The following is an 11,995-nucleotide window of genomic DNA, read 5'->3' on the forward strand; positions in this document are numbered from 1 at the left end:
GACCCTAATCGTAGAAATCTGCTAGGTTCTCCTTGATAAGCTTGGATGTGCTACCATAGCCGTAGGTGAGGGGTTTTGCACATGCAACCTTGCGCCAATCGTTGCTGTCTTTTACATGGAAACCAGGAGCACGAGATCACACTATCTCTTTGCATTCATATGGCTACCCAAGCACGAGCTCATTTTCACGCGATAGAAACCAAGAACGAGCTCACACTATCTCTTTGCATTCATATGGCTACCCACTTTGACAACTTCTATGAGTTCCTCTCCACCACCCCGTGGGCGGGCAAGAGCAAGCTCTGTCATGTTCTCTCGTGAAATCGACTTTGAAAAGTCGCTCGCCCTTGCGTCCCAACATTATGAGACGCAAATTGCATACATGGAGCAAGACTTGGCTCCCCACTCCATCTCCTTTCCCCATTGCCCCAATGATCGATGGGTGCCTGTTGAGCTGCTTAAGTACATTCAACAATATGCCCGCCCCTACGTGAGATAATTTTTTTGAAAACGCGCTAAACATCTGATCAATGTGGTCATGAGTGTGACCCACAAGTAGAAAATTCACTTTCATTTTCTTAAACACCCCTAAGGAAACCAACATGCTTAGGTATCCAAGAAATATTTGATTCTTATTCTCTTTTGCAGTGTTATCTAGCTGCAAATATAATATGCTTGGCAATGCAACTTTCCACCATGACAAAGAAATCTTGTATCATAATCCACCCAGCAACTCTTGACTTCAAGGAAAGGCAATAGCCTAATTATACTCTCAGCTTCCATTACGGTCAACACTTAGAGAAGAAGACCAATAGTAGGGAGGACTGGTTACCTTGGGTAGCCATGGCAATACATGCCCACCTGCTCTGCAGGCATAGCATCGAAGGGCTCTGTATGTCATCATCAAATGAGAAAAAAGGTGATGTAAATGGTTCGTAATTTTGTGTGCGTGAGAGTGTATGTGTGTGTGAGAGAGTGTGTGAGTGAAAGACATCATCCCAAGAAAGGCATTGCTCAAGCATGCCCTCTTTAGACTTAGCTATTTGATCAAGCTATCTCATTAGCCACTTGCAGGAGAAGCTTCGCTTACATCTTAATTTTGTTCTTGATTTGGATGTTTTTTTTTGCAGATTGTGGCTTTGGTTACAGGATCGAAGATAACTCATGCATACCAAAAGTAGTTTTTATAGCTCCACATTAATCAACGATCTTGAAACAATATCACACGAGACTCGTCACATCATCACAGACTGACAAAGGTATTCTTATTTTTCTCTCTTTTATATTCGAACAAACTAATGGCCACTTTCAACATTGAAGGTGTATCTTTGGTTCACTTTCGATATCGAGAGTGCTATTTGGGAAATGGGGGGAAGGGCACATTCCTTTATGTTTATAAAATTTTGGACTGTGCCAACTCCCCGCCATACTTTATGTATGGTTTTTTTTTCACTCACACAAACAAGCACAAATTAATTCGTATGACCTGAACAATAGCGTGTAACTCAAATTCAGATGTGCTAACCAATTTGTAATTATCTGTTTTGTGAGGTACTTCAAAATCTCTATCTATCATAAGCATAGCTATGTATGCGGTTCATCGATAGCGGACGTGCCTCTCCAAGTATGTTTAAAGATATGATGTTCATTCGATCAATTCAAGATACTTATAAGTAAAACTACACGGTTGTATCTTTGTTAATTTGGAACTTTACCTTCAAGATATGTCAATCGAAATCACCATAGGTAACATGGCAAACCAAGTCTTGGGAAAGACACACCTAAGAAAGAAGACATGCTGCAGAAATTAGGGCTTCATATTTCTTCTAGCACACTCGTGTAGTTGTATAGGCAGATAAGGCTAACCAACCATTCTACTTTGTTCGTGTCTGCTTGATTAGTGTGTAGACTAAGTAGGGTTTCGAGCTCATAAACAAGGAGATAACGGCCGGCTTTTACCCGGCCTGTTTTTGAGCAGCTGGCCCCGCCCCGCTTGCCTTGTCGGCAGAGGTTTCTCAGGACTCAGGGGGAAGGGACGCGACACCAACTACAGGAGGTCACGGATCGTTCTAACAAATGGACAGTTCAAGCGGGCAAGTGTCGGAGCCACAGGTCTGTCAGTCAGAGCCAACGAGTGTTTGGTGGAGGGTTTTGGCCATAATTGGTGGTTTCTTTAGCGGTTGTGGCAGCATGGCAGTTGTGTCTTCATCGATTTTTTGGAAGCTGGTAAGGCAATGGCTTCAATATTTATTTGTTTGTATCACAAAGTTTATTTACTTGATCATGTTTCATAGGAGGGTTCCCAGAGAGTTTTGGTGATCCATAGGAGGAGGTGCACTGGTGGAAGGGAATGCTTAAATGACTCGAGAGGAGGGTTCTCAACAAGAGGCATTTCAGCGAGAGCCTTTTAAGGAGGATTTTCATCAATGGCCGATACTTCATAGGGATGAAGTCTAGTATCGACAGGGTTCGCAGCATGTTGGACATCCTGAGATCAGGCATTGGAGTGAGGATCATGTGTGGGAGATCAGGGTTTACAGAGCCAGAGTCACAGGTAGGGCATCTCATCAGCAGTTGCAGCTTCCATGAACGTTCACCCCTTGCTCAGGTGGAGGACAACAAATCAGCACATATGTTATGCATGGATAGATCTGAGTTTGGATCTGTGTACCCCATTGTATATATTTATGTTTTGCAGTATACAGTAGTTTAAGTCTATCGTTTGCAGCATTAGTGGTTAGCGTTTTCCTAATCAGCTTAATTAGCATTAATCTACAGTAGCTTCCGCAATCATGTTTACAGTCCCCCCTCTTTTTATAGCTAAAACAAGTTGTGAAGTTGGGAGTTTGTATTATCATAATTCTCCTTCAATGGCTCTGATTCCTCCATGGTTTTTTCCTCATTAGTCGTTCTTTAAGTCACTTCCTCCTCTGCAATTGTGCCTTTACTTCTCGTCCTCGGTATTTGTGTCCGAGGGGTGAGGATTTTGATTTGGTTCTTGTTGCAGTACTTCGGCCTGTTCAGATCTCTCTTTACCGGCCCAACTAGCACATACTTGGAGTTGATGGTTTTTCTATGGGGATTGCAGTTTGTTCGGAGGCTGCTGGCTATGCTAATAATTATCTGGCCATCCTTGTTGAGGATCTAATGATGTGTGGTTGCCCTGGTTCACAGAGTATCTTCTTATAGAAACTTTCTTGTTCCTTTTCTTCTGCTTCAACTCCTTAGATGGTCACTTTTGTTCCTCCTTGCTCACATTTGCGAGTCGAATAATGTATGCCTTGGTTTGCGAGCCTGCAGGTGCTCTCTCTCTCTCTCTTTCCTCAGAGTATCCAGGAAGACTAGGCCGGGGCCATTGGGCCTTGCCACCCCTTAAGGAAGTCAGGCAGAGAACAGTTCTCAGGCATGGTGAGGCACACCAGTTGTTTTGGTAATGTCACTTCAGAAACCACATCAATGGGTTTGTTTATAGGTGGTCTTTAATCAATCCGAGAAGTGTTTACAGCATAAGTAAGGCTTGGAACACTCTCAGGAAGACTGGGCCATCCTGCTTTTCAGCTCTGTAAAAGGTTTCTGCAACAGAGTGCTTAGGAAATGCAGGAATCTAGAACTCAGCACAATCCTGTTCGGAGAGGTGGACGTGAAGCCAGCTGGTAGTGATCTGAGTAAATCGATTTGGTATGCATGGCTCCGATGTTGGGGCTTGATGAGTATTGTTTCACTCCCACGTTCCTACCAAGTGAAGGAAGAACCCATATGGTTCTGAATGGGTTCAATCAGGAAAACGTTCCCCTTCAATCTAACCATGGCACACAAGCTCTCAAAGAGGGGGACTAAAACGTGGAAGGATCTCTGGGACCCCTCCACTCAATCTTAGCAATCTGATGAGATTTTAAGAGCTAGATTCGAGCTCGCCCCAGCTGAACTCCTCCTTCTGAAGGAAAGGATTGCGACGCTCTAGCCCCAGGAGCTGTACGCGATGGCAGGCTACAGACCCTTCAAAACAAGGTTCTATAAATGGGCGCCCCCCTGACAGGGATCTCCTCCCTATCCCTCACCTTCCATTCCATGGCCCAACAGCTGATAATGCACAAGGCAGTATGGACAGCAGAAAAGGCGGCGAAGCTAGGCTTGGGAGATGGAACAAGAATCAATAGCACACCTGTTTGGCAAGGAACAAGAATCAATAGCACACCTGTTTATTAGCTGTGATGCTAATCTAGAGGCCCTACAGACTCTAAATGCTTGTGTCAACTCCATTTGCCCCAGGGGTCTCTCCTGGAAGAACCTGCTCTTAGGGGTGTCACGGGCTGCAGCTCAGGGATGTGGAACATAATTCGGTGTAATTATGTCTGGAATGTTTGGATTACTCGAAATGATAAGGTGTTCAACCAATGCTCAATTAACCCTGTGCATGGACTGAAGACAGATCTTTATGTGCAGATGAGAAAGGTGATGGATCCTTACCTCATTACTCATTGTCATAATTTATTCGTGTTTAAAATATTGTCGGAAAAGAGAAGAAGTGAATAAAGAACTACCTTGTTTCCTTCTTGCCTTACCATGCCTAAACCATTTGAGGAAGCTTTATGTAGTACTTACTAAACACTCGTGTCGGACGTAGTAAAATTTTTAAGATTGTAATTAAATAATCACATTGCCTCCTTCCAGAAACTTCTTTACCCTACCCTAAAGGGCCTAAACCATTTGATACAGCTCCACAATACCAGCGATCACTATGTTGTGTTAGATATAATAGTCTTGAGAAGATACATTTCTAAATATCATTCATCCTATGGAATGCAGTACTTGTAACAGGGCTGTTGAAGTTACTCTCATTAAAAGGAGTTCTAAAAGATACAAGGCAAATGAATGCAATAAGGAGAGTACAATTGTGCTTGAGTGGAAGGCATAGGACAAAAATGGGTGCACCTTAGCCTCGCTAGTTTTGGCTGAAGGGACTTCATGTATATATATATATATTTATTGATTGTGAAAATTTCCTTGGCGATATGGGCATTAAAGGCAAGGTAGCTTTGGCTAAGGCACATGGTCAGAGTCTATGGACTCGAAGAAGCCAAGCAAATCCGTGTTGTCAAAAGCTAAGGATTTTGGAATCTGATCTTGCTGGTCGTTGGGCTCTCCAAATGATCTCACATGCTCATGATTCCGGGATGGCTGAGTGCTAGTAGTTTGCGGAGAGGTGACGGCTTCGGATGTAGTGTGAGAAGGCCCGGTATAGTCCCTATGTTTGAATAAGGGCCAATCTTCCATTGGGGTGAAAGTTAGGCCTTGCACTTGTGCTGGTTTGGAGCCCAATATGTCCATCTCATCATTTGGATCCATTGTAGTACTAGTGCCCTTCAAGACGTTGAGCTGAACGTCAAAGCTCCCATCTACACAATTTCCAAGAAAAACTAGCATGATAAGATGGAGTTGCATTATGTAAATAAATAAATAAAAACTTTTTGACGCTGTGAGGTCTAATCTTCCTAGTAAGTAAAGAACTCTACTTTTCTGTTACTAGATTTTCCGAGTATATTAACCGGTAAGAAGGTTGGCAATCAATATTCAATTTATTTCGTGCTTGTGGTGCATTAATATAGGATTTGCATGAAGTTGTGCAAGCTACATACCGTTTGCAGAAGCGGGTTCTCCAGCACCTTCGGGAATCTTCTGAGTCTCTCCAAACTCAAGGTTTGTTCTGGGCATTTTGGGCTGCAGCAGACTTGAGAGGGAGTCATCATGTTTGCTGTCAAAGACATTGCTGAGGCCAGGGAGATGGTAGTTGCGGTAGGACAGGGTCAAGGCAAAGCTATCAAGGGGTGCCTCACGAGAAGGCTTGAGGGTGGTTGTAATATTGCTTGGCAAGGCTAATTGCTGGGCCGCAGCTGGATTGCTGCTAGGCATGTGGGAGAAATTGACTAGTGATGGTAGCAGATTAAGGTTTGCATTTGCATTATTGTTATTGGCATTGATGAGTGGGAACAGGTGGCTGGCCGCGAAGGGGAAGAGGGGGTGGTGGAAGGCAAAGGGCCAGCACTGGTTGTCCAGCTCAGCGGACCGGCACGTGTGGTGGCCTCTGTAGGTGACGTCAAAGACCGAGCAATCGTCATCACACCTCTGCACCTGCTTGATGGCCGGGCAGCCCAGGTCGGTCTTGTGGGTGCACCTGTAGTAGCTCCTGCAAAGAGGACCATTAAGAAAATAGTAAGAATCAGTACCCAAACACAAGCCCAAAAGAGTAAAAGCAGCACCACACCGTGTGAAATAGACACCTTGGAAGCTCAATTATTGGGAAAATATGAAAGAATTCAGCACTTGAATCAGATAATGAAACAACTAGGCACTTGAATTAGCAAGCAGAGGCTACGTAGATAAGCAACATACATCCTTTGGGCGAGGGCGGGGAAACTTGAATTAGCGCTGAAGCATGCTATGTAGATTAGCACCACCAAAAGAGGAAGGACGCAGCAAACACAAAAAGAACCACTCCCAATGATTGATATCAAAGATTCACAACGCCAAAGAACTGAAATTAAAGCACAGCGCAATTTCTACCTGGCAAAGCGGGCGCCCAGGATATCTTTCTGCCCGTATTTTCTCCAAGTGTGGCCATCATCTGGTGGTGTGCTGTCCCCGCCCTGGTCCGCATTGCCAGCAGGCATCTTAAGCGTGACCTTGGACAGCAGCTTCCTGTTGCATTAAAATTATTTATATACATCAATAACTGGAATTCATCTTATATCTAAAGGCAATCGCATTACCTCTTCTCCAAATAGCAACCGCCTTCAAAAATCAGATTCAATCTTTTGATAACCTTTAATTAATTGAACCAAATTACATTTTGTGACCTTTTTCTGGGATTTCCTCTTGCATTCGTGGTGGTAACTTCCGCCGTTCCTGCCGTCTCTGTCACCTCATTACTAGTAGGCGAGCCGTCAGACATCTCGCTGATGGGGCTGTTCAAGCTGCGGGCTGGGCTCGGAGTGAGTCGCTTACTGCTGTTAATCGATCCCACAGTATTACTAGCAGCATTAGCATTAACTGCTGTTAATACGTGAGGCGACAGTGGAGAAGACACCCTGATCTTGTTTGGGCCCCCTTGCTCTGCTGCCATCCCCTTTCCTGATGCCGCCCTCTTTTGTGGCAGCAACTGTTGATCGGTACATTCTCGGGGAGACTCAGTTGCAGTGATTTGTCCGGAATTAGAAGGGTCATTAGGAGAAATTAAAAGGACCTTGATGGCTTCATTGAATGCAGCGATGGCTTCTGCAGAAGCGATCGCGAGGCTGCATCGAAGCTGGGTTCCGGTGGCCTCGCCCAGCTTGCCGGGTGGAATTGATCTCATCCGTTCATCGAGCTGTCTGGCCAACCTGCACCCTTCGGACAGCCGGTCTCGCAACATCTGATCCAGCTGGTCATCGGGAAGCTTCAAGGTGTACTGATTTTGGCCCATTTTGAAGTAAAAAAAGCTTCGTGAAGCTCGAGTTGAGCTTTGTGCCAATGAAAGCAGCAAGCTTTCCTACCTTAATCACTCAAATTTTTGCAAGCTTTGCAATGCGAATCAAGCCAGAAACTTTAATGTCTAAGCTCCCATCACGGCTCCGTTGTCCTAGAAGCAAGCAGGAAGGGAGCTAGTTGCGAGGGAGAGAACAGAGTCTAAGCTTCAATCACGACTCCGTTGTCATGGAAGCAAGCAGGAAGGGAGAGAGTGAGGTGTGCACTGTGAGGCCTTAGGGGGCGGCTATGTAGATCAGTGATGGTTTGACCGGGTCCCTACGACAGGGGCCTCAGCACACTTCACACCGGCGAGTGTGGCCATGCCCCTGTGAATTTGCTCATTCGCGGCAGTCAAACACGGTCCTGTCGAAACTTCCAAGAGATGGGGGTCCACCTTTCTCCCTCCTAAAACACAGATCTTGACCAGGACCTAAACAACGGTCTCGCTCGCCCGCCCGCCCTTGGAAGGTAGAAGGAGCCCTTCAGTTAGCCGCCAGCTTTTTTTCATACGCAAGCCTGAATTTGAAATAAATGGGCTATTCTTGTATTTTTTTTTCAGCCAGTGTTCACAGGGAATATTTTCATTCTTAGATCTTCAAATTTGCAATTTTAAAGTTTACAAGTTTTTTTCTTCAATATTGATAGGTTTTCTTCACTAAAATATAATTAAAATACTTGAAATTTTACCAATTTAAAATTTCTTAAACAATTGTAAAAATAAATTTTACAAGTGAGAGTATGATTTTTGCAAGTATGTTGTAAGGGTTTGTGGGTTTTTTGTGAGCACAGATTCGATACGTTATTAGCATTTTTTCATCGGTTCAATCCATTTTGAAATTCAATCGGTTAAAGGCATACGTTTTCCAATCACGGCCTTCAATGCTCGGTTTCCTAATAATAATGTATTTTTTGAAACATAAAGTGGACTTATATTAAAGGGAGAGGGGAGATTTATTAATCATTAGGTTTTTGTAGCCTTATTTTAAGGAATTGTTGTAATCCTTAACATATTGTACATTAAGTAGCTATAAGTGCCATTTTTATAACTGAAATATGTTAAGGACAATTCCTTAAAATAAGGGCTACAAAAACCTAAGGGCCATTAGTTATATTCTAAAATATGGTAAGGACAATTTTAGTAACTAAGTGCCATTTTATAACTAAAATATGTTAAGGATAATTATCCTTTAACATATTTTAGTATTAAAATGGCATTTAGTTACTAAAATTATCCTTAACATATTTTAATATGTAACTAAGTGCCATTTTAATACTAAAATATGTTAAAGGACAAATGTTCTTTAACAGATTTTAGTTATAAAAATGGCACTTAGTTAATGCCATTTTTAGAACGTTATAAAAACGGCACTTAATTACTTAACATACAATTGTCCTTAACATATAAATGCCATTTATAACTAAAATTTGTTAAGGACAATTCCTTAAAATAAGGGCTACAAAAACCTAATGATTAATCCCATTGGTCAAAATATGCTATAACTTTTCTTCTAGCATATAAATTTCAATACTTATTATACCTAATACATGCCTCATTTTTACAAATTGCATGTTGAACGTAGAATTCTAAGCTTAATATGATACGAGACTTTTGGCTTGCCTTAGAAGGCAAGGAAGCTGTTGCATTGGGTGTGGTTTTGTGCATAAGAGAGCTTGACGATTCTTTTTGTTTGTCTATAAAGAGGTGTAATGTGAAAAAAGAGGAAAGTTTTAACCCCCTCCCACCCCCAAAAAACAACAAGAAGAAAAAAAGCCAGCACGTGAAAACACATTTATCACTTATTTGAAATGTAAGGGGACTATTTTGTTTGCATTGGGTGTGGTTTTGTGCAGAAGGAAAGCTTAACGATTATTAAAGGGAGGGATGGTTAGAAGACGCAGAGGGATGCTTTATTTTAGAAGTCTCTCTCTCTCTCTCTCTCTCTCTCTCTCTCTCTCTCTTTGTGGTAATGCAATACAAGTGCTAGTGACTTTTTCACTTGTTTGAAATATATAATGATTTAGTAAGGAACTCACATAGGAGGGGGTGGGGATTTCCTTTTAGAACTTTACTCTACATATGGTATTTTTGGTGTGGTCTACAACGCACTAAGGAATCCTTTGCGTTAGGCGGGTTTTGTGGATAAGAAAGCTCAACAAAAATTTTGTTAGGTGTAGAGGGAGGCTCTAATATCTTTGGTTTTGATAAATATTTTTAAAAAACTCTCCCTAGTAGCCTCCCACCCCCCTCTTCTCTCTCTCTCTCTCTCTCTCTCTCTCTCTCTCTCTCTCAATACAACCTACAAGTGTGATTTTTCATTTGGTTTAAATATATATGGATTGTAATTTTGTATTTACTAGGATAGGTTTTTTTCCCCTTTTTAAAGCTTCATTGTGCATATGTATTTTTTGCCCGCCTTGCAAGGCAAAAAATCATTTGTGCGTTGGGTGTGATTTTGTGCATAAAGGAAGCTTCATAAAGAAGTGCAAAAAGAAGTGCGCATGGGGCGGGTAGGCGGGGGGTAGAAGGAAGCTTTAATCTCTTATAGTCTTAAAAGTTTTTATTTTTCTTGTCTCCCTCAAGTAGGGCCACCTCTCTCTCTCTCTCTCTCTCTCTCTCTCTCTCTCTCTCTCTCTCAAGGTAGCTTGCAAGTGAGTTTGTTTGAAATGTAAGGGAATTCTAATTTAGTACTTGTTTTAAAAAATAAGGTTCAACATTACTAGTCAATCATGATGAAGGTAGAGCATTGATTTCCGACAAGGATGCTGTCTCTAAGAGCCAAGCTGACCCCTAACCTAATATCGACTAGTTTTTAGTGGTTGCGAACTCAGTCTATGTAAAGGAGGGGTAATCGCTCTTTGGAAACACAATTCTTAAGTAAGGAGACATGTTCCAATGGATTAACACATGCCTTTGTTGACTTGCTACAACCAACAAACCTACCATCACCATAGTTTGGTCACAACAATGAAAAGTGAGATTGAGTGTCTTGGTTGGAGAAGGCCTTGGTCTCTTCTCCATAAGCTAGACTGCCAACGTCAAGGCGAGATCACATTGATCCAGGGAGTGTGCCCTTGATCCCACCTTAGACCACACACCAAGAGATACTTTTGTGCAATCATAGTATCTAGTTTCACAGCAAGGGTCACCTTTTTGGGACATTTCTTTCATCGTATTATTTGCTTTCACTCCATTTTGAGGGTGCTGTTTGAGAGCTAGCGTAGGTTTAGTGTAGTTGTAACTCTAAATTCAGATTGAAGGTCTTAAAATCTCCCCTTAGGCTAAAGAAAAACCTTGAAATTTTGAAAATTTTATTCATCAATATTCTTTAATTGAGATGAAAGTATTCAGAACACACGCATATATATATTTTGCAAAGCCCAAATTTTGAGATGAAAGTATTCATAACACGTATATATATATTATGCAGTGTCCAAGTCGGGCTCGCAAAGGAACCACATATACATGCTATAATTGAGGGGAATATAGGCGATGGTGTGAGACCAATGTGTTCGAATAAACCCAAGTACAATGTATTTCGACCTTTACATAAAAAAGCCCTTCAAAATTTTAGGTGGAAGGTGGAATTTACATGTAGTTATGCTATTGAAGGTAGAGTCTACATGCACTTTTGTAAGGGTATCAAAAATTTTACCCTTCAAAAGAAATGGTTTGATTTGAAAAAATACCAAGGGTGTCATTATAAGGAAAAAAGAAATTGAAGCTTGCATTTCAAGTACGGATGGGAAAGCCACCTAAGAGCCGGGTCCCACCCAGTGCTTGTCGTCCCATGCAGGAAGGTATTAAGGGTCTGCATCAACGAGAATTGAGGATAGTTTTTTTTAATGTTCTGATTGGTGAAGCTCAGCGAAAACCTTGAACCGCTGCTAAAACTTGCAAATATTGAAGTATTAGTAGGGCTTCCCTAGTTTGGAAAAAGTGATCTTTCACTGTTTTTTCACCACTTCAGAGGCCTACAAACCCTGCAGCCCGTAAAAAACACGGCCAATCAAATAATTTTCAAGATGAAAAAAATTCATAGCGAAGCTCACGCTGAATTCTTTGACCCAGTAGACATGGTAGACTTGGAAACGAAATGATACGATGGTCATAGTTCGAAATACGATGGTCATAGTTCGAAGTTCGAACTTCGAACGGAAAACAGCGTTGAACTTGAATTCAAAAAAGGCAAAGGCGACTCGATTTGGTCCCATTTCTGAACGTTGACTGGGTTGGCCCATGACTGATTTCCATGCTTTGACCAGTGATTTCCAACTTTAAATAGCTAGAGTTTACGCAGTCTTTGACAGCGACAAACCATGTCCGCATGATTGGCGGGCTTCCAAAGTGCATAGTATAAAGGTAAGAGTGCATTTAATATAAAATTTTGGGTTACAAACTAGTGCTCGAAAAAAACTATTTTCTTAAAAATTAGAAAACTTTAATATAGAAAATTAAGAAATTATCAATGAAGAGTTTTTTTAAAATTTTGAA

The 11,995-nt window shown here is 41.9% G+C and overlaps 2 protein-coding genes across 5 annotated transcripts; one reads left to right on the forward strand and one right to left on the reverse strand.

Moving 5' to 3' along the window:
- Positions 1-1,716: 1,716 nt before the first annotated feature.
- LOC147641550 (uncharacterized) lies at positions 1,717-4,549 on the forward strand. Of its 4 annotated transcripts, none has more exons than XM_086788556.1 (4): positions 1,717-2,226; positions 2,295-2,308; positions 2,479-2,554; positions 3,008-4,549. In XM_086788556.1, exons 1-4 carry the CDS (start codon positions 2,077-2,079, stop codon positions 3,146-3,148), a joined length of 381 nt encoding a protein of 126 aa, XP_086644682.1. In that variant the 5' UTR covers positions 1,717-2,076; the 3' UTR covers positions 3,149-4,549. The 4 variants fall into 4 exon arrangements, 3 of the variants coding, with proteins under 3 accessions (XP_086644682.1, XP_086644754.1, XP_086644599.1); XM_086788628.1 differs by having other exon boundaries at positions 3,089-4,549; XM_086788473.1 differs by having other exon boundaries at positions 2,479-4,549.
- A 273-nt stretch (positions 4,550-4,822) lies between these two features.
- Positions 4,823-7,725, reverse strand: LOC147641551 (uncharacterized). The gene is made up of 4 exons (XM_086788354.1): positions 6,855-7,725; positions 6,562-6,696; positions 5,637-6,184; positions 4,823-5,396 (listed from the first exon to the last, which is right to left on the reverse strand). Exons 1-4 carry the CDS (start codon positions 7,457-7,459, stop codon positions 5,041-5,043), a joined length of 1,644 nt encoding a protein of 547 aa, XP_086644480.1. The 5' UTR covers positions 7,460-7,725; the 3' UTR covers positions 4,823-5,040.
- Between the last annotated feature and the right edge of the window lie 4,270 nt (positions 7,726-11,995).

Source organism: Cibotium barometz, chromosome 1 (assembly GCF_041138505.1).
Source record: "Cibotium barometz isolate CiBa-2024 chromosome 1, ASM4113850v1, whole genome shotgun sequence".
NCBI classification, from domain to species: Eukaryota; Viridiplantae; Streptophyta; class Polypodiopsida; order Cyatheales; family Cibotiaceae; genus Cibotium; species Cibotium barometz.